The sequence below is a fragment of the Labeo rohita genome, chromosome 7, assembly GCF_022985175.1.
Source record: "Labeo rohita strain BAU-BD-2019 chromosome 7, IGBB_LRoh.1.0, whole genome shotgun sequence".
NCBI lineage: Eukaryota > Metazoa > Chordata > Actinopteri > Cypriniformes > Cyprinidae > Labeo > Labeo rohita.
This window is the reverse complement of record NC_066875.1, coordinates 2,736,026-2,759,679: the sequence shown is the minus strand read 5'-3', so window position 1 is coordinate 2,759,679 and position 23,654 is coordinate 2,736,026. Positions and strand designations below refer to the sequence as shown.

Here is a 23,654-nt window from a genome sequence, read left to right as displayed (position 1 = left end):
TCTGTCACACAAACTAAAACCGAAAGCGCATTATGGTTTAATTTTAGCTGTGCGTTTTAAAGCGAGCCGTGCACTTTGTTTAGGCGATCAGCTCATGATCCGGTGTTTTCAGTGCAGTTTTCAGTGAATGAATGCAGTGAACTCGTTTATCACATGTACTGTGAGTTTAGTGTGCGTTTGGGAACGCAACGGCCAAAAGTTAAGCTTTATTTTCGTGACAGATGTTACATCCCTGGTAATAAGTGCTCTTTTTAAACGTGTATTTCTTTTTCACTTGATTACAGAGGAAAACACACACATACAAATGCACTGGAAGTCATTAGAGCATCTGCAAAATCCATGAATGTAAATACAGAACAGCGGAACAGAAGCACAGCTCACGCTCATTTAACACTGTTTGGAAATGAACGTTTCCTCTTGTAACATATGACCCAAACATGTGACCCTCCGATAATCAGTGTGTTCCTTAAGCTTATTGTGTGTGTATACACACACACACACACACACACACACACACACACACACACACACACACACAAGCCATCTGACACTTTCCAGAACAATGCAGACAGAGTCGCATGTGCTCTGGCGAACAGAAAGCCTTTATGAGAAAGAACAATAGGTGCATATAGTGAAGAGAGGATTAAGAATTTATCAGCTTCCCGACACTTTCCAGTGAGAGAGAAAGAGTGGGAGCGTATGGAGGGGTTTCGGACACTTGATCCGCTCCCTCAACACGGCCTTGTTGCTTTTGGTAGGAATTCAATATGGCATCTAACAAAAGTGACTTGTGTTCCCAGCAGACTGCAGGTGAGCCGCTCGTAACACTCCTGTCGATCCTTGAGCCTGTTATTCTTATTATACTTACACAATTTGAACAGCTGTAACTTTTTATCCCCACGGTGTAAACCCACCACACTTTGCCTGCGTTAAGGGTCTGTGGCTAATTGCATTTTGTGTAATTATGAGATGGATGGGATGTATGGTTGCCTAGCAACTAGCAGTTAGATGTGAAATATTTAGAACGTCATGCCTTCTTCCTCACTGAAGCAGCAGTTTTAGGGTTTCATGGTGAATGCATTTGCTTCAAGGACACAAGCTGTGAAATGTATTAATGTATTTACTGTATTTTGTTTCAGTAATTGACATTTTAGCTATAACTGCTAGAAATGTTCTGCACTTAATTCCTCATCCAACGCATCATCTTTTGCATCAGACGGCATTTATAGGTTTGGGTATTTTAAATGCATTTGTTTTATTGGATCTAAAAGTCAAAATGTAATTCCACAGGCTGCAACCATTCACTTTATTGTATTGGAAAATATGTCATTTTTGGATTAAACTTTTGATGAAAATGATGTATTTAAATGTAAATGTAGCATTTTGTCTTTTTATTCGGTCTATATATACATTTAGATTTTAGCTGATGTAAAACAGTATTAAAAATCGCTTGAAATTTCAGATCATACAATATTATTTTGTGTCATCAAATTATATTTGTAGCAATAAAGTGTAGTAGTACACTGTAGGTTTCAGGGTTTTTTTTTTTAAATAATTATTTATATACTGTTATGGTATTTATTGGTATTTTGACTTAAATGTTATTTTTTCTGTTTTTTTTTTTTTTAGATTTAGTTTTTATTCTTAAATTCTGTGTGCTTTTGTCATTATTATTACTTGTTAATATTTATTTACTTTAAAGTTTTTCATCTTTTTTTATATTTTCTTTTTATATTTCATTTTATTTCTATTTTTTTTTTATTTCAGGTAAATATTTTTTTTTCATGGATGTTTTAGTTAATCATAATAACCCAGAGTATATAAAATATATTCGATAAAAATTTTGACTGTAGTGTGTTATTCGATATTACATTACAAGTTATTATATTTACAAATGTGTGATTAAAAATATATTTAAATAGATGACATACAAGTTTAAAATTACAAGTAGACAGATGGATTTTATTGGCTCTAAAAGTTCAAATGTAATCCCACAGGCTGCAACCATTCACTTTATTGTATTGGAGAATATTTAGTTTTTGGATTAAAATTTTTGGTGAAAACAATATATTTGGAAATAAAAGCTGTAGCAAAAAAATCTAAAATCTAAAAATCTAAAGAACCTTTTTCGACAATAAAGAACCTTTTCTGCATTTGAAAGGTTCCATGGGGGTTCAAGGTTCTTAATAGAACCAATAATGCAAACAGAGAACCTTTATTTTTAAGAGTGTATCAACATTATCTTGGTTTTTCTTTTTCATTTTTGCTCTCTCTTTTCCTCTGTTGGCCTTGTTTCTTCCTCTCTTGTCTAAGGGAGTCCCAACTTTGTATTTTAGTGCCTCTTTTCCTTGTTCTTCTGAGCCGTAGAGGCAGGAAAGGGCTTGTCAATTGACCTGTTGATAGATGGGGCTCTGAAGACTTACGTTGGAGCCACAGGCAAAGCAAGAAGCCATTAGGAGTCTTCAGTACTAAACAAGCACACATCGACACAAAGCCCCTGAACGCTTTTACATACCAGACCGAAGAGAACATCACTTACCGCATTCCAAACAACAGCAGAGAGACCTTTGGACGTCTGGAGCAGAAATGCACGCCATCAGTCATTCGTGACAATTTCACGTGCGCAACCGCATTGCTGAACGCAGTTCATTGTTTTTGGTATTGCTGATTAATTAAGTGTAGTTCATTGACTGGATATTTTAATAACGTGTTGAAATGTGAAGAATGGACCTCCAGCGCTGTGGGGAGTGTGTTTGAAGATCACTCAAGATCTTCCATGAGATATTCTCTACAAAAGCTTTCCTGTATGGAGAAAGCCACAGGTGTGCATCTCCACCGCCCCTCCCAGAGTTCCTTTCAGCGGCAATTTGCTTAGTTCTGCCATCTCATTTCCAGCAAAACCGGAGAGACTTGAGCTCTCTTTTGTTTGTTTCACTAGATAATGCTTCATTTCCATGGTGAGTCATTCGTATTTGAGAGTTTTAAGCCCCTGAAAAACATCAGTCATTTTGCAGAACGTGAAGGCGGATATGGAGGCAGCTTCACTCCGTCATCCCAAACCTAAAACCTCTTTTGCATATTGATGACAGATTATGAAGAACTTTTGCACAACGTGTTAATAAAGTAAATGTGTACATTTCTACCTGAACAGATGCTTCAATTCTCTCCATTTCGGTTTAGTTTCTTCAGTAATAATAACTGTTTTTTATAATTTGAACAATACTTATTACTTTTAGGAGCGACCACATAAAGCACATTTTACATTAACTGACAAAACATTTAATTAAAATGCTAAATTTTCATTTTATAAGCTCATTAATATTTGGCTGTGGATTATAGAGATTTTATAACATTTGTACATGCCGTAATAAGCGTATAGTTCCGGTCCTTGATTCTGATTGGTTGAGCCGTGTTCAAAGCTGTTGTAAATTACTCTACAGACATACACCTATTTTGTTGCAACCACAACCGTTTCTGAGGAACTACATTGTTTGGTGGAAGAGTAATAATTTTGTTTTTTTTATTGTGGAACCTTACTATGTATATGGAATAACCGTTTAGTAAAAACAGTAAGCCCTGTGAAGTTGTGGTTTACAGTGAATTTATAACAGCTTCGTGTCATGCTTAACAACACCCCTTAGCTGGTATACATTCACTGTAAACCACGGCTTTCTGGGGCTTATTGCTTTATTATAAGCTCATTAATATTTGGCTGTGCATTATAGAGATTTTATTACATCTATACATGCCATTATAGAATGGATAGTTCCTGTCCTTGATTCTGATTGGTTGAGCTACATTCAAAGCTGTTGTAAATTACTCTATGAACATACACCTTTGTTTACGCCTGTGTGTTTGTTTACTTTGTTGCAACCACAACCGTTTCTGAGGAACTACATTGTTTGGTGGAAGAATAATGTTTTTTTTTTTTTTTTTTTTTTTTTTTTTTTTTTATATATATATCATTACGCTTTATTTGCTCTGTTTTATTTTGTGAAACCTTACTACGAATATGGAGTAACTGTTTTATAAAAGCAATAAGCCCTGTAAAGCCGTGATTAACAGTGAATTTATAACAGATTCGCGTCATGCCTAACAAGGTCACTTAGCTGGTATAAATTCACTGTAAACCACGTTCTTTTTGGGGCTTATTGCTTCTGATGGTCGCCATGCAGATACTGTAATACTGTAATAACTACCAAAAACACACACTGTAAAAGTTTGTGGTTAGTAATTTTATTATTTATTTATTTTTATTTTTCTCAGAAATTAATACTTTTATTCAAGCAGGGATACACTGAATTGATCAAAAGTAACAGTGAAGACATTTATAATGTTACAAAATATTTCTATGCTGTTCTTTTGAACTTTCTATTCATCAAAGAATCCTGAAAAATAAAATGATGATCCACAAAAATATTCAGAAACACAACTTTTTTCAACATTGATAATAATCAGAAATGTTCATTGAGCAGCAAATCAGCATATTAGAATGATTTCTGAAGGATCATGTGAGAAATAATTAATGTATGGTTTGTTGGGTTAGGACAACAGTTGGAGTATGCAACGTGCAAAAAAGTCTAAATATTGAGAAAAGCACTGGAGTAATGATGCTAAAAATTTAGTTTGATTACAGCACTAAATTATATTTGAACATATATTCACATAGAAAGCTGTTATTTTAGATTTTAATAATATTTCAAAATATTGCTGCTTTTTCTGTATTTTTGATTAAATAAATGCAGACTTCTTTCAAAAATATTAAAAAATCCTACCGACCCCAAATGTATGACCAGTACCACAGATATTAGTCAACAACTGTACATTTTTGACACAAACTTTCGGTTACAATGGTGAATGTTTGTATAGGCTGTGAGGCATAGCTTGGCATCATTATGAAGAGTCATTTGGTCATTTATCAGTGTTGCGTGACCATGACTAGTTGCTGTATATTTGATTACTCAATGCTTATATTTGATTATACATGCCTGGCGATGGAGAACAGATCCAGATGTTGCAGTTCTGCAGTGTTGTCAAAGTCATCGGTCATGCTGCTTCAGCCTCATAATGCAACAGGAAACACCTCATGCCGTGGCACGATCACATGGTACCATGGGAAGTTAAAGGAATGTTAAGCCAGAAATGAAGATTACTTCAAACCATTATGATTTTTTGTAATGTTTCTTGCATGGAACACTAAACAACTCAAGTTGTACCTGTAGCGACATTTCTGTGGAATGACATTGTGTTGCTTCTAAAAACGCATTCAGTTTGATACAAAACAGGTAAAAGTGACTTTAGTTGTTGTATGCATCATGGCAGTTCAGAAATGAAGTGGCTAAAGTGGTTAACACTCTATCACGTTTGAAAATACTTTACTACTTAGGCTAAACCTAAAGGATAGTGGTAACAAAAGCAAACATGAAAAAAAAAAACACATTTGTGACCCTGGACCGCAAAACCAGTCATAAGGGTTAATTTTTTAAAATTGAGATTTATACATCATAAATATATAATATAATACACAAGCTTTCATTGATGTATAGTTTGTTAGGATAGGAATCAAAATACTGAGAAAATCGCATTTAAAGTTGTCCAAATGACGTTCTTAGCAATGCATATTACTAGTCAAAAATTACGTTTTCATATATTTACAGATTAAATTTATAAAAAAGATTAATTAGATTAAAATTATTTTGACCCATACAGTGTATTGTTGGCTATTGCTACAAATGTACCCGCACTACTTAAGACTGCTTTTGTGGTCCAGTGTTACATTTGCTGGTTACATATGCCATTTTAGCTTGATTCTACTCTGTAAAAAAATTACCATGAATATAACAGTAAAAGACTGTAAAAATGCTACAGTAAAAAACTGTTAAATGGTTTACTGTAAGTTCCTCTACTATATATGGTGACATTGTATGTAATTTTACTGTAGTATACCATTTTCGAAAGTGAAAAAGAATAACCGTAAATTGACATTCCCAGAATTCCCTGCATTACATTTCAAATTTTATGTTTTTTTTTTTTAATATTTACATTTTATCTTAGTTTTTTCTTATCAGTTTTGTACATTAGGGTTGTATGTTACATCTAATATTGTTCAGTTAATGTTTATTGCATTATTTCAGTTTCATGTGTGTTACGATGATGGTGTTTAGTGTTTGTGTGAATGACACTGCACCTTCTATATATGTTAATATTTAAAAAGAAAATACTAAAAATGCTTGTGATGGGTTTTGGTTCATCATGTGATTTTCTCATCACCACCTGCTTTCAGTGTATTACAAAGGTACAAAACAGATTTTAGTACTTCAATAGGTTGGCATATTAACACTATAATAGTTAATGAAATTATCGTATTTAAATGTAAATTTAAGTTAAAACCTAAAATGGTGCTACCATATTTTTTACAGTAAAATTCTGGCAACCACAGCTGCTGTTTTTTTTTACCTTTAATTTTTCCGATTTTTTTAAATTATTTTTTTTATTTTTATTTTTACAGTGTACAAGTCTTTGAGCTCTTTTATCATGATTTGTTTCACAGGACTTGTATCTTAGAGCTTCACATCTCAAATCCAGTGCTGTACTGGGTACTGTACTGAGCAAGTTTACCATGTAAGAAAAGCCAATTATGCAGCTGGTTGTGTGAAGCAAACATCAAAATTGGTTTACATATGATGCACTATAGTAAAAATGTTTTGTATACTTGCACACTTTTGTTTTGCTCCTGTAATCATAATTTATGTAAAAAGAAAAGTTCTTAGCAATGCATATTACTAATCAAAAATGATATATATTTACATATAGTTATATATGTATTATATTACATATGTAATATATTTACATATGTTTATTTATATATTTACAGTAGGAAATATACAAAATATCTTCATGGAACATGATCTTTGCTTAATATCCTAATGATTTTTGGCATAAAAGAAAAATCAATAATTTTGACCCATACAGTGTATTTTTGGCTATTGCTGCAAATATACCCGTGCTACTTAAGACCAGGGTCACATTTGCTGATGCAACCATGCCATTTTAGCTTGATTCTTCAAGGCTTTGAGCTCTTTTAGCATTATTAGTTTCACAGGACTTTGCATGTCAAATCCAATGTTGTACCGGGTGCGCTACCAAGCAAGTTTACAGTGTAAGAAAAGCCAATTATGCAGCTGGTTATGTGATGCAAACATCAAAATGTATTGGTTTACATATCATGCATTATGGTAAAAGTGTTTTGTAGACTTGTGTTTTGCTCCTTCAGTCATAATTTGTGTGGAAAAGTTGTCATTGTTTTACTGCCACTAGTGTTCATTTCAACTAGAAACTGCACTATGCATAGGTACATTTTTTTTTTTTTTTTTTTTTTTTTTTTTTTTTGGGGGGGGGTTATGCTGATGAGAGCTGTTAGTCACCACAAGTATTGAGCTATTCCTTTCAAGAAAAGCACTTCCGTTCTCCTAAGGGATGAAGGAATACAAGGTGGATAAAAACCCTTTGCGACTAAGTGATTGAAAATAGGTGACCCACAACTGACACCCAGCCTAAAACACCCACGCATGCTAGGATTTCACAGGCTTTATGGAGTGTTATTTTTGTTTTGTCTCTGGATGGCGTGCATTTTTTCTTTTCATTTAGAAAATCTGCTGGGAAATGGCTGCCGTGTTTTTGTGCCTGGATTTTTGTTCTCTTTTCATTTGTCTTTTTTATTATTATTATTTTATTTTTTTTTTAAATCAGGAGGGATATCTCTTGTGCCTAGAGTCAACCCCCACCAGCCCTATTTCTCTCCTCAAGCCTTCATCTTTCGCTCTCTCCGGGGATTCGTTCTCTCTCATCTCTACAGGAAACACACAGAGCGATTTATATTTATCTGTCTTTGTTTTCTAAATGGGTCAGATTGGCTTGTCAGTGGCGCTCTGACGTGCTGCAGAGATTTTAAACAGCAGCCGTTAAATCGGCTCGCCGAGAGAAAAGAGAAACATGTACGCATGAAATCATTTTTAATTTACGTGTCGGAATAATTTCTGCTCTTCATTATGTAAGTAAATACAGGGGCTTTGAGATGTAATTGGTATTAATTCATGTCTTTGTAGCAGCAGGGATGCGAGGAAGGGTAAAAATACCAGCGGCATGATCAGTCAGCCAGAACAAACAGGGCAAAGATGTTTCTCATAAATCCCACATCAACCATGCGATTTAAATCTTAATTTTTATCTTCTGCCCACCTACTGAGGGTTACATAAGGTTACTTTAATTTTGTGTGCGTGCGTGTGGTAATGTATGCACACTTTAGACATTGTTTTTGTGTCTAAAAGATGAAACATGATAAAACACTTTAAATGAAACAAAATCAAATGTCGCTGTTGATGCCATGGATAATTGGAAACCCGTAGCCTGAAGTGATTATTGATTAAAAGTAAAACCATTAAAAAAAACATCTTCGTTACTTGAAATCAAATAAATATTAGCAAAATAAAATAAACGATACTTTATTTCAGTTGCCAAGGCAACATTTCTGAAGTTTAAAAAAGAAAATGAATAAAACTAATAAAATAATAAAAAATAACAACAAACATACTGACACTTTAACTAAAATGAAAACAGAAAATATAAAAATAAAAACACTCTCTCAGTTGATACTCAAGTAACACTGCTGTGGCCTTGCTGTGAAAAGAAGGACCTAAGAATCGCACCTGCCTTAGTGTTTTTTTTTTACCTTGTGGCAAGTTATATATCCATCAAAGTGAAGGTTAAAGTAAACATGAGCATATCAACAAGTCGAGTTGTTTTCACACCATCAGCAGCGTCAGACTGACCCGAACGTATTCCTGGGAATGAGTGGCTGTTGACAGCAGGATGTGGGTGTGGCCTGTGACCCCACATGCTTCAGAACCGTTTAACTTCATGCAAATCTGGAGTGAAGGCAGTTGAGCTCATCATCAATCACCTGTCAGATACTGCAAGCCAATGTCTGAAGAATGGAGTGAATTCCTGCAGTAAACAATTTGGTGATTTTATATACAGTATGATATGTTTATGACGATGCAGAGACAGCAGTAAGAAATGATGCATACAGATCATGTGGTACATTTAATGCGATTATGTGTGTGTGTGTGCGTGTGTGTGTGTGTGTGTGTGTGTGTGTATGTGTGTGGACACAGATATTCTGGCATTTGCATTCTTACCACAGATAGATGACCGCAGTGGTAAAATGCATGCTGATTCTCATTTACTTGTGAAATTATGCACTACTGCGACTCCTATACAATCTTAGTAATATGTATACCCATTACTAAGGCAACTTGAACTAGCAGTTAACTAGTAGAACTGGTGATATGCACAAATAAAATTGCGCACAATGTGATCTCGCAGCTCGTTTCACTAATTGTAAATTTAAATGTAGTCATATTATTATTTTTATTAGGGCTCTCAAATGAATAATCACGATTAATTGCATACAAAATAAAAGTTTGCCTAATATATGTGTGTGTAATTATTATGTATATATTTAAAGAAATATGTTATTTATCTGCAAAATATTAGTATTTATATATAATGTAAATTATATAAAAATTCTATAAAAATTATATTATATAAAAATTATAATAAATACATATAAATATTTCTTAAATATATACATGAATGTGTTTGTATTTTTATATACATAATAATTACACACAGTACACATACATACATAAGGCAAACTCAAACTTTTATTTTGTATGCGATTAATCGTGATTAATCGTTTGACAGCTAATTTTTATAAATTAACATTGAAACTGAGGATCTGGGAATTATCAATATATATTTTACTATGTATTTTACTATATGTGAGCCTGGACCACAAAACCAGTTTTAAGGGCCAATTTTTTTTAAAATTGAGATTTATACATCATCTGAAAGCTGAATAAATAATTAATGTATGGTTTGTTGGGTTAGGACAACATTTGGAGTATGCAACATGTGCAAAAAATCTAAATATTGAGAAAAGCGCCTATAAATATGTCCAAATGAAGTACTTAGCAATGCATATTGCTAATCAAAAAATAAGTTTTGATATATTTACAAGAAATATTACAGGAAATTTACGAATTATCTTCATGGAACATAATTTTTACTTAATATCCTAATGATTTTTGGAATAAAAGCAAAATTCGTTTCAATGATCATTTTGACTCATACAATGTATTTTTGGCTATTGCTACAAATATTATACCCGTGCTAGTTATGACTGGTTTTGTGGTCCAGGGTCACATATATTTTACTATATAACATTGTAAATAACACAACACATTTCTCTCTCTCTCTAGTATTTATTAATATTTCGAATTAGTTATATTTTTATATTTTCAGTTTACGTTTTAGGTTTTTTGTAGTTTTGTTATGTGCAGTATTTCAGTTTTATTAAGTTCTGTACTTTTGCACTCTGTTTATTTTTCAGCTATTTATATTTTATTGTATGTCTGTGTGTAATTTTTGTATTTGTAAATGCATTTAGGTTTATTTTTATTTAGTTTTCATTCAGTTTAATTACTTTAAATTAAACATTTAATTATTTTTTTATTTAGTATTTATTTTATTATTTATGTCTGTATTTGTGCCATTGTAATTTTGTGTATTTATTATATCTTTACATTTTATTTCAGATTTATTAGCTGTAGTACCTCAATTTAAACATTTAATTTATTTGTTTTTCATCTAGTGTTTATATTTTATCTGTTATTTTTATGTATTTATTTAGCTTTACATCTTATTTCAGTTTTATTAATTCTAACTTAAACATTTTATTTGTTCATTTTTTAATCTAATATTTTATGTCTTCAGTGTCATATTTGTGAATCAGACCACACTGATCGCACTGTAAACAATAGAGAGACACGTCCTTCTATTGTACAGCCCAGCACAATAGATGGAAATGCCTGTGTATTATTTATTGTCATTCTCAGTCATAAGAATCATTTGTGTGTGTTTGAAGAGTGAATGTAATGAGTGCTCTTACTGCTAAATGCTTTTTTACGCAAGTGTCTAAGCTTTAGTGGCTTTTGTGGTTAGCCGATATGCTTCAGTGTGGCATAATTAGTGTCTGAGGCTTAATTTGACTCACTTATGGCGCTTTCGTTGTAAGTCTGTGTGTGAAGAATGAAGCTCAGTCTCACTTTCTTTCCTTTTTGTCCGGCACCTCGTGGAAAAGGGGAAAAATGCAACAACTTCTTTTCCTGTTGTTTGTTTGACCTCAATTAAACCCTCTGTTTTGTCAAGAGCCGTTAAAATCACAACACCCTCAGAGCATTACATGACTCTGTCTGTGTGTGTGTGTGAGAGAGAGAGAGAGAGAGAGCTGACAGCATTCCTGCAGCAATATGGTGGCAAAAGGATTTGCAAAGGGCAGAGAGGGAGAGAAAGAGAGAGAGGAAGGATGTGAGGGCAACTGCACAGGAAGAAAGAAAGGGAAATTGCTAAACAGTGCTGAGCTGATATGAGCTCTGAGCGTTCAGTGTGTTGCTGCGATGCACATATGAGATTATTACTGCATCTGCCAAACATTACTATTGGGTGAAGCTCATTAAACAAGCAAAATTTATTATATTTCTCTTCAAAACCATATATATATATATATATATATATATATATTGGGATCAATGAGATTTTTCATGTCTCTTCTGCTCACCGATTAAGGGCTGCATTTATTTGATCAAAAATACAGTAAAAACAGTAAAATTGTAAAATATTATTACTATTTAAAAGAAATGTTTCCATGTGAATATATTGTAAAATATAATTTATTTAGGTGATCAAAGCTGAATTTTCAGCATCATTCCTCCAGTCTTTGGTGTCACATGGTCAATCATTTTAATATGCTGATTTGCTGTTTAAGAAACATTATTATTATCAATGTTGAAAACAGATGTGATGCCGAATATTTTTGCGGAAACTGATACATTGTATTTTTCAGGATTTCTCTTTGATGAATAGAAATTTAACCCTTTAACTGTCACCATCCCCCAGGTGGGATGTTTACTTCATCATAAAACAAATAAATCCTAATCTAATCATGACAAACTATACATCATTGGATAGGTCTAAGACTCCTAAATAGATATTTTACCATATTTTTGTGATAGAAGTTATGTATGAAAAGTAATAGATTAATATGAGAGTGCAAGAGTGCAACTTAAAAAATCGACATCATAACATGAGTTCTGACCTTCGTCACAAAAGACTTTCTTTGTTGCCTTTTTCCCTATCATGCAATAGAAATCATAAGAAATTATCAAAATCATATTACAAAATGTTTTCATTCATGAATTTAAAAAAAAAAAAATTATGTCTGGATAGTGAATTTTTATGTCTATTTTAAAAAATGGGAGTGGCAGTTAAAGGGTTAAAAAAACATTTATTTGCAATAAAAAAATATATATTTTGTCACATAATCAATATATATATATAAAGTATTTATTTAGACCTAATTCATGTTTTTAATTAAGTAAGAAAACATGACAGTAATTTTACAAAAGGTTAAAAGTTGTTATTTTGAGCTTTCTATAATGTAAAAAAAGTTTTTAGAATTTGTGAGCAATTAATTGTAGGATATGCTAAAAAATTCAGTGTTATTTGTTGTTTCTTTGCTATTATTTGTGAAGTTTACTAGCAATTTCTAAGTGAAATTTGTTTAAACACCACTTTATCAAGTGCATTCATAAGTTGATATTATTATTATTATTATTATTATTATTATTATTATTATTATTATTATTATTATTATCATCAATGTTGAAAACAGTTGTGATAACAAACATTTTTGTGGAAACTGATGTATTTTATTTTTTCAGGATTTATCTCTGATGAACAGTAAGTTCAGAAAAACAGCATTTATTTGTAATAGAAATCTTTTTTTACATAATCAATTTAATGCATTCTATTCCTTGAATATTTTTGTGGAAACCAGGATACATTTTATTTTTCAGGATTTATCTTTGATATTTCAAAAGAACAGCATTTACTTGCAACAGAAATATTTTGTCACATAAACGTCTTTACTATCACTTTTCATTAATTTCATGCCTCCTTGCTTTATAAAATGTATAATTTCTTTCAAAAATGTGTTTATCTGTTTGTTTGTTTTAGTCAGTAATTTTGTTAAAAAAACAGTTTATAACAAAAGGTTACTATTTCAAATTAATGTTGTTCTTTTGAACTTTCCATATATATATATATATATATATTTTTTTTTTTTTAATTTGTAAGCAATGATTATTGGAGTATGTTTTACAAAAAAAAAAAAAAAAAAAAAAAAAGTGTTATTTGCGGTTTCTTTATTATTTGTGAAGTTTTCTAGCAATTTCAGTCATACAGAGGGGGAAAAAACATTTTGCATACAATAATGAGAATCATCATCAAAAATAATAGGAATCGTACAAGAAAATCAGGCATCTTAAAAATAGAACAAACTACACATTTTGAACCAATGAGATTTCAGAGTGGGTGTGGTCAAGCTGTTGTCCTGCCCAAGAATACCACCCTAGCAGCTACCCAGAACTCCCTGGCAACACCCAGACAGCCTTCAAACGCACTGTAGCATGAAGGCAGAGTTTTGCACAGGCAAGCAGCTCTCAAATCATCTTCCGAGAATCTCGTTCTGCTTGATGGATTTACAGGATGATGTTCACTTACACATGCACTCGACTCATTTATGTGGAATCATATTTAAGAGTTAGGAATCTATGTTTAACACATAAATCTTCCTCTGGTGAAGCGATCCTTTCAGCAGGTTACACACCATTTCATCAGACACAGATCGCTTCTGTTACTAAGCACATCATCAAGTACAGCATATGAATCTCACAGCAGCATAAACACGCTCGACATGCTCATTTAACGTAATAACATTCGTGGTACCAAGTGCATTTCTAAATTAAAAATTAGACTGAATGAAATTCATGATCATTACAGTTAAGACCTGTGTTGTCTAAATAAGGGCAAAGCTTGGTGGAATATTAAGATTTGTATTAAATGTATTAGAAGTGCTACTATTTGATTAAGAAATATGGCTGTTTTCTAAGTGAATATATGTCAAAATGTAATTTACTGTTGTGATCCAAGCTGAATTTTCAGCATCAGTCTTCAGTGTCACGTGATCCTTCAGAAATCATTCTAATATGCTGATTTGATGCTCAAAAAAAAAAAAAAGCGTAACAGAATCACATTTCTGATGTATCAAAGCCTGTTGCATTTTCAGAACGAAACTCCACCCAGTAAAAGAGAAACAGTGATGCACGTGGACTCAGATGGAGACGTACAGACCGAAGCTAATTGAGTACAACCGCTTCACTGGTCAAACCATCTGACGCCATCGCTCAGCTCTCACAGGACTGTGTGTTTGCCACCTGCAAACAAGCAAACACGAACCTCAGATGTTCTGAACACACACACACGCGATGTCCAAGTTATGCTATTCATTTGCTCTTTCTGTCAGTGCTTATTTACTGCTTCAGTACAAGAATCAATTGAAAGAAAGAAAAGCAAGCAACAGTAATTAGTGTCTGGGTTTACTGCTTAACATGAACTACTTTAAGAAAAATTCAGAGAAACAAGAACTTTTTAAAACTTTTTAAAAGCCAAATAATCTTCTGAGCCACATCATTTATATATTTATACACAAACAAATACAAATAATTAAAAAAAAAAATAATATAATATAATATAATATAATTCTTTCTGCAGGATATGTGGTTACACCAGTAAGTGGCAGCAAATTAGTCTTTGAACCAAGAGAAACAAGTAGCTCTCTTCATAAATGAGTCAGTGAATCATTCAATCAATTGATTCATTCAAAAACACTGATTCATTCAGGAACGTGGCTCTCGTTACTAATGAGTCATTGAATCATTCATTCAATCGATTCATTCAAACACACTGATTTATTCAGAAGCCAAACAGTTCAACGGTTCTGACGGGGATTTGTTTGGAGATATTCTCTTTAATGGAGCAAAATCAGACAAAATAGATGTTCGGCACATATTCTGATTCTTACTTGTGTGATATTGCTTTTATAAGTTTATCCACTTTATTTTTAGCAAAAGAGCGGGTGTCATTTTTAACTTAAATGTATGAGACTTCCGGTGTCAGTTGTGTGTACAGCTGTACGAAACAGTCCGTTACGCTGCTTTGTATCATATTATATCGTGTCATATTATTTTTATGTGTCGTCGTAATAATAAACAGTTGTTTTTGTTGTTCTTCTAGTTATTTACATAACATATAACGGCTAATGAACGGACGCGGCTAGCGTGTACCTCAGTGTTGTAAAATAATTTGAATACAGTATAAGACTGTATTGTTTTTTTTATGTGGAGCTATATGATATACTCTTATTCTAAGCCTAAATTGAACGTAACAATGAGAGTGTAACGTTAAAAAGGAAGGGTGTGCGTGAGGCTTTTGTGTTATGTCAGGTTGAGCTTCATGTGCTCTTTTCTGAAGGTAAAAAGGTAAAAGCTTCATTGTCTTTGTCTGTGACTCATGAATCATGTAACAATGCAGAGAGACTCTTCAGACAGTGTTATCAGACTGCTGAAGACCATCTGTCAACACACACACACACACACACACACAAGCTCAGCATGGCTAATCCGTCACCCTGATGTTTCTGACCTGTGTGTTTAGGCAGATTTTCTCTCTTTTGTGAGATTAGGCTGGCCAGGCCCCATGGAATGTGTGTGTGTGTGTGTTTTGGGCCCCCTGGCTTGTGTTTTGATGTTAATGATGACTTTTAAATGTCAGAGCTGGCCAGGTGTCAGGGTGAGGAAGAGAAGAGAAAAGCTTTGGTTTATAATGACCCTACAGACCTAAAACACACACATGCACATCTTTACATGGCACATAAGTTATTATATACAGTATATGCAAAAGTTGGTAATAGTTATGATTTTTAATATATTTTTTTAAAGAAATATGTCTTATTCTCACCAAGGCTGCATTTATTTTATAAAAAAGAGACAGTAAAACTAGTAATATTCTATAGCTATTTTTAATAGCTGTTTTGTAATTTAGTATTTTTTTGAGCATTTGAGCATTTTTTTGCTTGATATTTTTGTGGTAACCATGGTACGCTACCATTCAAAGAAGATACATTTTTATTTATTTATTTATTAATTATTTATAATTGAAAAAAAAAAAAAGATTAAAAAAAGGAACTATAATGGCGTAAACAAGTAATGCAAACAATTTAAAATGTACTCCATGAGCAATAAATTAAAGACACAGCATTAAATAAATGATTTTTTTAATTTTGGGGGAAAATAAGAGTGATGCCTTGGTAATTGCTAGTGGATTTTGGGTGGTTTAATCTCATATTTCTAGATATGACTCGAGTCCCTTCTTCAGTGTAAGTCTGTCATTTCTTTTGTCTGTTTTATCATCAGATTGAACCCTGTCTCTTTTTGTCTGTCTGTCTGTCAGCTGTAAGTGTGTTATGAAGTGACAGTAAACAGGATAGGTTGTGTGTGTGTGAGCTCCGCTGCGTCCCGTCTCGTGGTTAATGATCTGTTCTCGGCGGGCGAGTGTTTGTTCATGCGAGTGTGAGAACAGTCTCAGCCTCACTCCGCTTAAACACATTCACACAAAAGGTGCTGTACGGAAGCTGGAAGCCAATTAAAATCAAAAGCAATGGCGCGCAGTGGGCAGCGAGTGCTGGATCTGCGTGTCAGGACTTTTACTCTGGAGATCAGGTTTTGACAGCCTGGTTTTTAACTGCTTTTTGTATCTAGACCCATAGTCTGGCTTATTTCCAAATATAGATATCTTTAAAGTTTTATTAGAGTAATTACAAATTACCTCTTTTTTTTTTTTTTGAGATATGATAGCTTACTCTTTATTTATTTATTTATTTAGCTTTGATAAGTTATTATCTAATGTAAACTTAGCGTAGTATTAAAAGTCCAATGTCGCAAGTCTAAAGATTAAAGTCAAGCACTTAAATCATAATCATGGCAATCTGTTTACCGGATATTTTATTCACTGTGGTTTAAATTATTATTATTATCATTTTTTTTAGAAATTTAATAATAACCGTTTTTTTATGTGTGTGTATATATATTTTTTTCTTTAAATAATGTCACATACAGGTGTGTAATATTTAATTATAATTAAAGAGGCTCAGAAATCCTTCAAAATGTGAATATTTTTATTTTAGTTTAGTTTAGTTTAGTTTAGTTTAGTGACCACCATGTAATATAATATGATATCACATTTTATGTGCAACCCTTTTAACACACACACACACACACACAAAAAAAAACTCCTTAAAATTAAAAATATATACATTAAAATGATAAAAATATAATTCTTCCAAAGAAGAAAATTAAATTTTCTCTACTTTTACACAGATTGTGGTATTTTTCTACATTCGTCAAGCTCAAGTATTCACTTCTCTTTTTCCAAGTTATTATAAGGGAAAAATTGGCAACAGATGTTCAAGAGAAATTCAAGTTCAAGAGAGATTTAAGAGAAATAACAACAAACCAGCATTTGCTCACAAAATATCCAGGTGTTACTGATTTAAAAATTCTTTTACTGATGAAAGATTTTTTATTATTTTTTTTTTTATAAAAACTTATTGTTGATCGAATTTCTTGAATTAGAGAGATTAAATATTTATTGAAAAGATTACAGCTAGTTAACTTAGAATGAAATAAAAATTCAATGGACATTAAACATATTTAAATTTATGCATTACATATACATTTAACATGTATTTCATAATACAGAAGGTGTTTTTATATTTAGATTAAGACAAATTTTAAATTCTCATTCAAAAAGACTAATATATTCCCAAAATCTGACAGCCTTTCTTTTGCAATAACAGATGCAAACACTGACATCAAATGAGCATGAATTAAACTTTTTATTAAACTAGTCGTTCTCTCAGTGTCTATGCCTCACATATTGAAGTGAATTGCTCATACATATAACTCAGTACCCTCTTGCACATATTCATGCACCTCTTGTCCACAAAGTCTTTGATTGCTTGCTTTCTCTTTCAATCTATTCTGATTCATGCTAGTGAATTGTAAATACACAGACATACACACACTTTTATTTGACCGCATATGGTGGTTTTCTCACTTACATTCAGGCAATATCAGACATGCCTGTGGGATCCATCAAATGCCTTGAGACTTAAAATCAAAACGTTGCTGTCTGTGCCAGGAGACTCTCAGCTCTTCCATCATGACAGCAAATCCACACAGAAATACTTCAGTGACCACAGAACCAAGGTTTTACTGTCCCCTAAGCTAAAGCCGTGGGCTTGAGCTGAACACAAGCTGAGCTTTAGTCCATCAGCCGGGACTAAACGCTCTGATCTGGACAGATTTACAGCAGAGAAATGATCTTAGATCCTGTTATGTGTGTTCTGGTACTTCATCCAGAATTATCTGAAAAGACTTAAGGCCGAAGTCACTGAACTGTTGTGCCACGCGGGGTTTCCACACAAGAATATGATGCGTCTTATTCACTTTAAATGAGGTTTATTATAGAACGTGCCTCATCAATAAATTCCTCTTGGCTGGTGCAAAAGTTTTCTCTCTTTATATTTGTTCAGTTCTGAGGTTTAAGAGCATGTAGGTTTTATTTTACTGATTGTCTCTTCTCTGATTTTCAGCATTCAGTCGTGCACCGGTGCCCATGGCAGTTGTTCGGCGGGAGCTGTCCTGTGAAAGTTACCCGATCGAGCTGCGCTGCCCCGGGACAGACGTCATCATGATCGAGAGTGCAAATTACGGCCGAACGGATGACAAAATCTGCGACGCCGACCCCGCTCAGATGGAGAACACACGCTGTTATTTACCTGATGCGTACAAGATCATGAGCCAGAGGTGAGATGCACAAACATAATTTAGCCAGAAACTTACACAACCAGTCAAAAGTTTGTAATAGCTTTGATTTTTAATGTTTTTATGCTAACCTGTACTTATTTTATCAAAAATGCCAAAAAAAAAAACAACAACAATATTGTGAAAGATTGTTACTAAAAGAATTACTAAAATATTGGTTTATTGATTTTTTTTTTTTCATGGTCATGTATATCCAAAAAAAAAAAAAAAAAAAAAAATCAGAAATGTTTATTGAGCAGCAAATCAGCATATTAGAATGATTTCTGAAGGATCATGTGACACTGAAGACTGGAGCAATGATGCTGAAAATGTATCTTTGATCGCAGCGATAAATTACATTTTACAATATATTCATATAGAAGACAGCTATTTTAAAATGCCATAATATTATAACATTTTTTGTGGGAGTTTTGATCAAATAATTGCAGCCCCTGGTGATTTTAAGAGACTTTTTTTAAAAAAAAAAAAAAAAAACATTAAACATATTAATTATTTCATACCTTTGACTGGTAGTGTAAATCCAAAAAAACACTGATGAGTTTTATGCTGTGTAGGGTTTTGAAAGTGCAGGTTGTGTCAAATTTTAGAAGTGTGCTGTGCAAATTTATTCTGTGTGCATGAAATCAAGCTTGCATAGCTGGAAGCGCGTTTGTATTTCCGTAGAGTGTGTGTCAAATTTTTTTGTACCTTGTATGTTTGAATTAAGGCTTTCTGTTTCTGTATGCTACTTATCTAGCTTGCACTTTCTTACCCAGCAACGTATCAAAGTACAATTACGACAGGGAACATCCTCCTGGAGCAGTCTGGGTTTAAGTGCTCACTTAAGAGCACAGTGATGTAGGTAATAAGGTATAGGATACCTTAGCAATCTTTGGGTCCATGAATCAAGCCTTCAGGGGTTTGAACCAGCAACCTTTGGATTAGCTGCCGCTGCACCGCATGCTGTGTGTGTGATACACTGATGCAGATTTGGCTTATTAAAGCCTGCTGTGCTGCTTTCTCTTCTGGCTGCTGTTTTCCCGGCCCTCCCTATCATTTTCCTCAGCATTTCATGCAGCCTGACACTCATCACACCTCCGCGGAGTGGAAGAGTCAGACAGACTGAGATCAGAGCGTAGTGTGTCTGTAATTGTTCCTGTGTGTATTCTCCATTCTGTTGCTGAAATAAATTAAAGCAGCTGCTCAGTAACACAGCATGATAACAAACAGTAACTGTGCCCATCTAGTGCAGAACAATGACATTATTCTCTACAGCAAACCTCTAACCTCGCACACATAATCACGTTAAGTGTGGGGGATTTGAACAGAAAAGATTTCAGTAGAGGGTCTGATAGAGTTGGAATGGATGTTGTACAGTTTGATTAGGGTGCCATGGAGTTTCAGTAATGTTGTAGAGGTTCATTAGAGTTACATAGTTTGGAGAGTATCATGGACGATTTTAGTACAGTGTTGTAGAGTTTCAGTAGAATGTGTAATGTAGAGTTTCAGTATAAAGTGTCAAGTAAAGTGTGTCATGCAGAGTTTCAGTAGAATGTTACATAGAATTTTAGTAGAATGTGTCATGTAGAGTTTCAGTAGAATATGACATGTAGCGTTTCAGTAGAATTTTACATAGCATTTCAGCAGAATGTGTCATGTAGAGTTTCAATAGAATGTCACAGAGTTTCAGTAGAATGTTACATAGAATTTTAGTAGAATGTATCACATAGAGTTCCAGTAGACTGTCACATAGAGTTTTAGTAGAATGTCATGCAGAGATTCAGTAGAATGCATTTCAATAGAATGTCAGAGTCAGTATAATGTCACGTGAAGTTCCAATACAATGTGGCATGCAGAGTTTCAGTGGATTGTGTCCTAGTGTTTCAGTAGAATGTCATGCAGAGATTCTGTAGAATATGTCATGTAGAGCTTGAGTAGAATGTCAAGTAGATTTTCAGTAGAATGTGTCATGTAGTGTTTCAGTAGAATATGACAAAATTTCAGTAGACTGTCACGTAGAGTTTCAGTAGAATGTGTCATGTAAAGTTTCAGTGGAATATGACATTTTGCATTTCAGTAGAATGTCAGAGTTTCAGTAGAGTGTCATGCAGAGATTCAGTAGAATGTGTCATGTAAAGCTTCAGTGGAATATGACATTTTGCATTTCAGTAGAATGTCAGAGTTTCAGTAGAGTGTCATGCAGAGATTCAGTAGAATGTGTCATGTAAAGTTTCAGTAGAATATGGCATGTTGTGTTTCAATAGAATTGTCACGTAGAGTAAGGGATGGGTATCGAAAATCAGGTCAGGAATTGGATACTTCTTGTGAAATAAAAATTTCGATTCCGCCTATCAATTCCTATATGCAGTTCTTTTTTTTTTTCTTCCTTTTTTTTTTCATCTGTGATGACCCGACCTAGTGATCTACCAGGACCGTGCTCGCTAATCTAAGCGCATAGTGCTCCAAAGTATAAGCTAAACATATTGCAATAGATGTGTTACCACCAATATGAATTTAATTTAATAGATCGTTAAAGATCACAAACACGATTCAAATACCAATGTGATTCTGTTCCTAAATTACAATGATTCATCTGTTTGATTCCTCAACCTTTCTTCCGTTAATAAAAGTTATTAGTCTGGATATAAACTCTGATATGTACGGTAGAGATCAAAATAGAGTAAATCAACCTTTTGAAAGTTAATTTGACATTCCAAGTAATGTTAAAGATTTATCGATTACATTGTTATGCCAGTAGATGGTGAAAGGGGGCTGTTAAAAATATATATATATATTTGGCTTTGATCATTCATTCAAAAACACTGATTCATCCAGTAATGAACCAAGTAAATCTTGAGTGAATCATTTACTTGTAAATTAGACCTACATGTGATTTTGTTTAGTTGTCTGATGTTTTTTTTTCTTCAGAATCATAGAAGAAGCACAACTTCCATTTAAAAAAAACAACAACAACAACAAAAAAAAAAAAAAAAAAACAAACACAACAATCCAATTTATCCAGAATCACGCAGATCTATTTTGCAAACAGTTCTTAAGTGAATCTTGTTTTTATGTAGCCTGTTGATTTTTATTCATGGTATTCAGCTGCAACTAAATGTTTAGCAAAAAAAGAAACAGAATAATTCACATTGGAATCAAAAAGAATCGGAAATCGATAAGCAGAATCTAAATCAGAATTGATAATATTCTGACGATACCCAACCCTACGTAGAGTTTCAGTAGAATGTATCACAGAGTTTTAGTAGAAAGTGTCATGTAGAGGTTCAGTAGAATAGGTTATGTATAATTTTAGAGTATACTGTAGAATTTTAGTATAGTATGTATTTAAGGTGAATGTATCACAGAATTTCGGTAGAATTTCTTTTGTAGAGTAGAGTGCTAAAGAGTAACAAATCACAAAGCTTACTGCCTATTAAAATCCAAGAATTGAAATTGTCAACCCAGCCTCAGTGAAGTGCGTGCTGAGTTGTTGAGGGGAATCCTATAGCATGAGCTGTTCTTCTGTGCTCCAGCCTCATTAACATGTGCAGAGATGAGAGGAGGCAAATCTCTTCTCCAGAGACGCAACAAACTCAAACGCTTCCATTCCACTTACCCTTTAAGCCTATTAGACAGAAGACAAGAGGAAAATCCAAACAAAGAAAGAGAGAGGGCACACTTATAAAATCTATCATACTTTCATTTCAACTATGTGAATACCTTAAAAATGAAGAGTAATCAGTAAAACGCCTCTGAAAGTTTTCTTAAAATATACTTAAATATATAATTATACTTGGGGTATTATTGTAAAGGTATTGTCAAAAAACAAAACAAAAAAAAACAACAACACACAAAACAAAACGGAAAAAGCAGATTGATTTGATTGATTGATTGATTTCTAACACAACTAGAATTTCTACCAGTTTAGAAATATATACTGTATAATATATATATATATATATATATATATATATATATATATTGTTCTGTATTTTACATTATTGCTTTCGCAATTCAAAATTTTGTCATATATTTTTTTATTGTTTTTCTATATTTTCTGTTAGTGCTTTTTCAATTCAAAAATTTGTCATGCAATATATTTTGTTTTCTATATTTTATGCTATTGCTTTTGCAGTTATCAATTGTCATGCAGTATTTCTAAATTTTGCCATGCAGTTTATTTTATTGCTTTTTATTTTTTCTGCTGTTGCTTTCATGATATAAAACTGAATTGAATTGTTGAAAAATGCAGCAGCTGACGACGCATGTATCTCAGACCAGACATACTCACATGTCAAGTCTGGTATTTTTTATTGTGCTGCTTCTGTCTCTCTGTTTGTCTGTTTATTGTCAAGCGCTTAAGATCAGATTTTCCAGGGTTTATGTAAGAAACCGCATTCTGGGGGCAGCGTTACCTTCCACTGGAATTTAAAAATTAGCAAATAAGATTCACTTCTACCCACATCTGTGTCATATTATTTTCTCTTTGTCTGTGGTTGTGTGCTCTGCGACTGGCAGAGGTCCTTGGGATCTGAACGCACATGGCTCTTGCTCGAGTAATCTGATAGCTCAATTCGGAAGCGCTACTCTTCGTTGTGTGGAATTCAGTCCTTGTGGGAATAGATCTGCTTTTTCCGGGCCGCAAGCCACCTGTCTGCTCGCTGGTGCGGCTTCATCTCGTGAACACACACAGCTCATATCCAGAGGCAATAGCCATTTAAAAATAAAATAAAAAGACCCTTTTTTAGAGCCTTAAAATAAATAAACATA

At 33.3% G+C, this 23,654-nt stretch overlaps 1 protein-coding gene across 22 annotated transcripts in view; it reads left to right on the top strand.

Annotated features, from left to right (window-relative positions):
- LOC127167882 (adhesion G protein-coupled receptor L3) overlaps positions 1 to 23,654 on the top strand; it is a 332,296-nt gene that overhangs the window by 109,311 nt on the left and 199,331 nt on the right. For all 22 annotated transcript variants that reach the window (XM_051114254.1, XM_051114256.1, XM_051114250.1 and 19 more), the window contains exon 3: positions 18,674 to 18,887. In XM_051114254.1, coding sequence (XP_050970211.1) covers positions 18,674 to 18,887 — 214 coding nt within the window. The remainder of the gene's footprint in view (positions 1 to 18,673; positions 18,888 to 23,654) is intronic.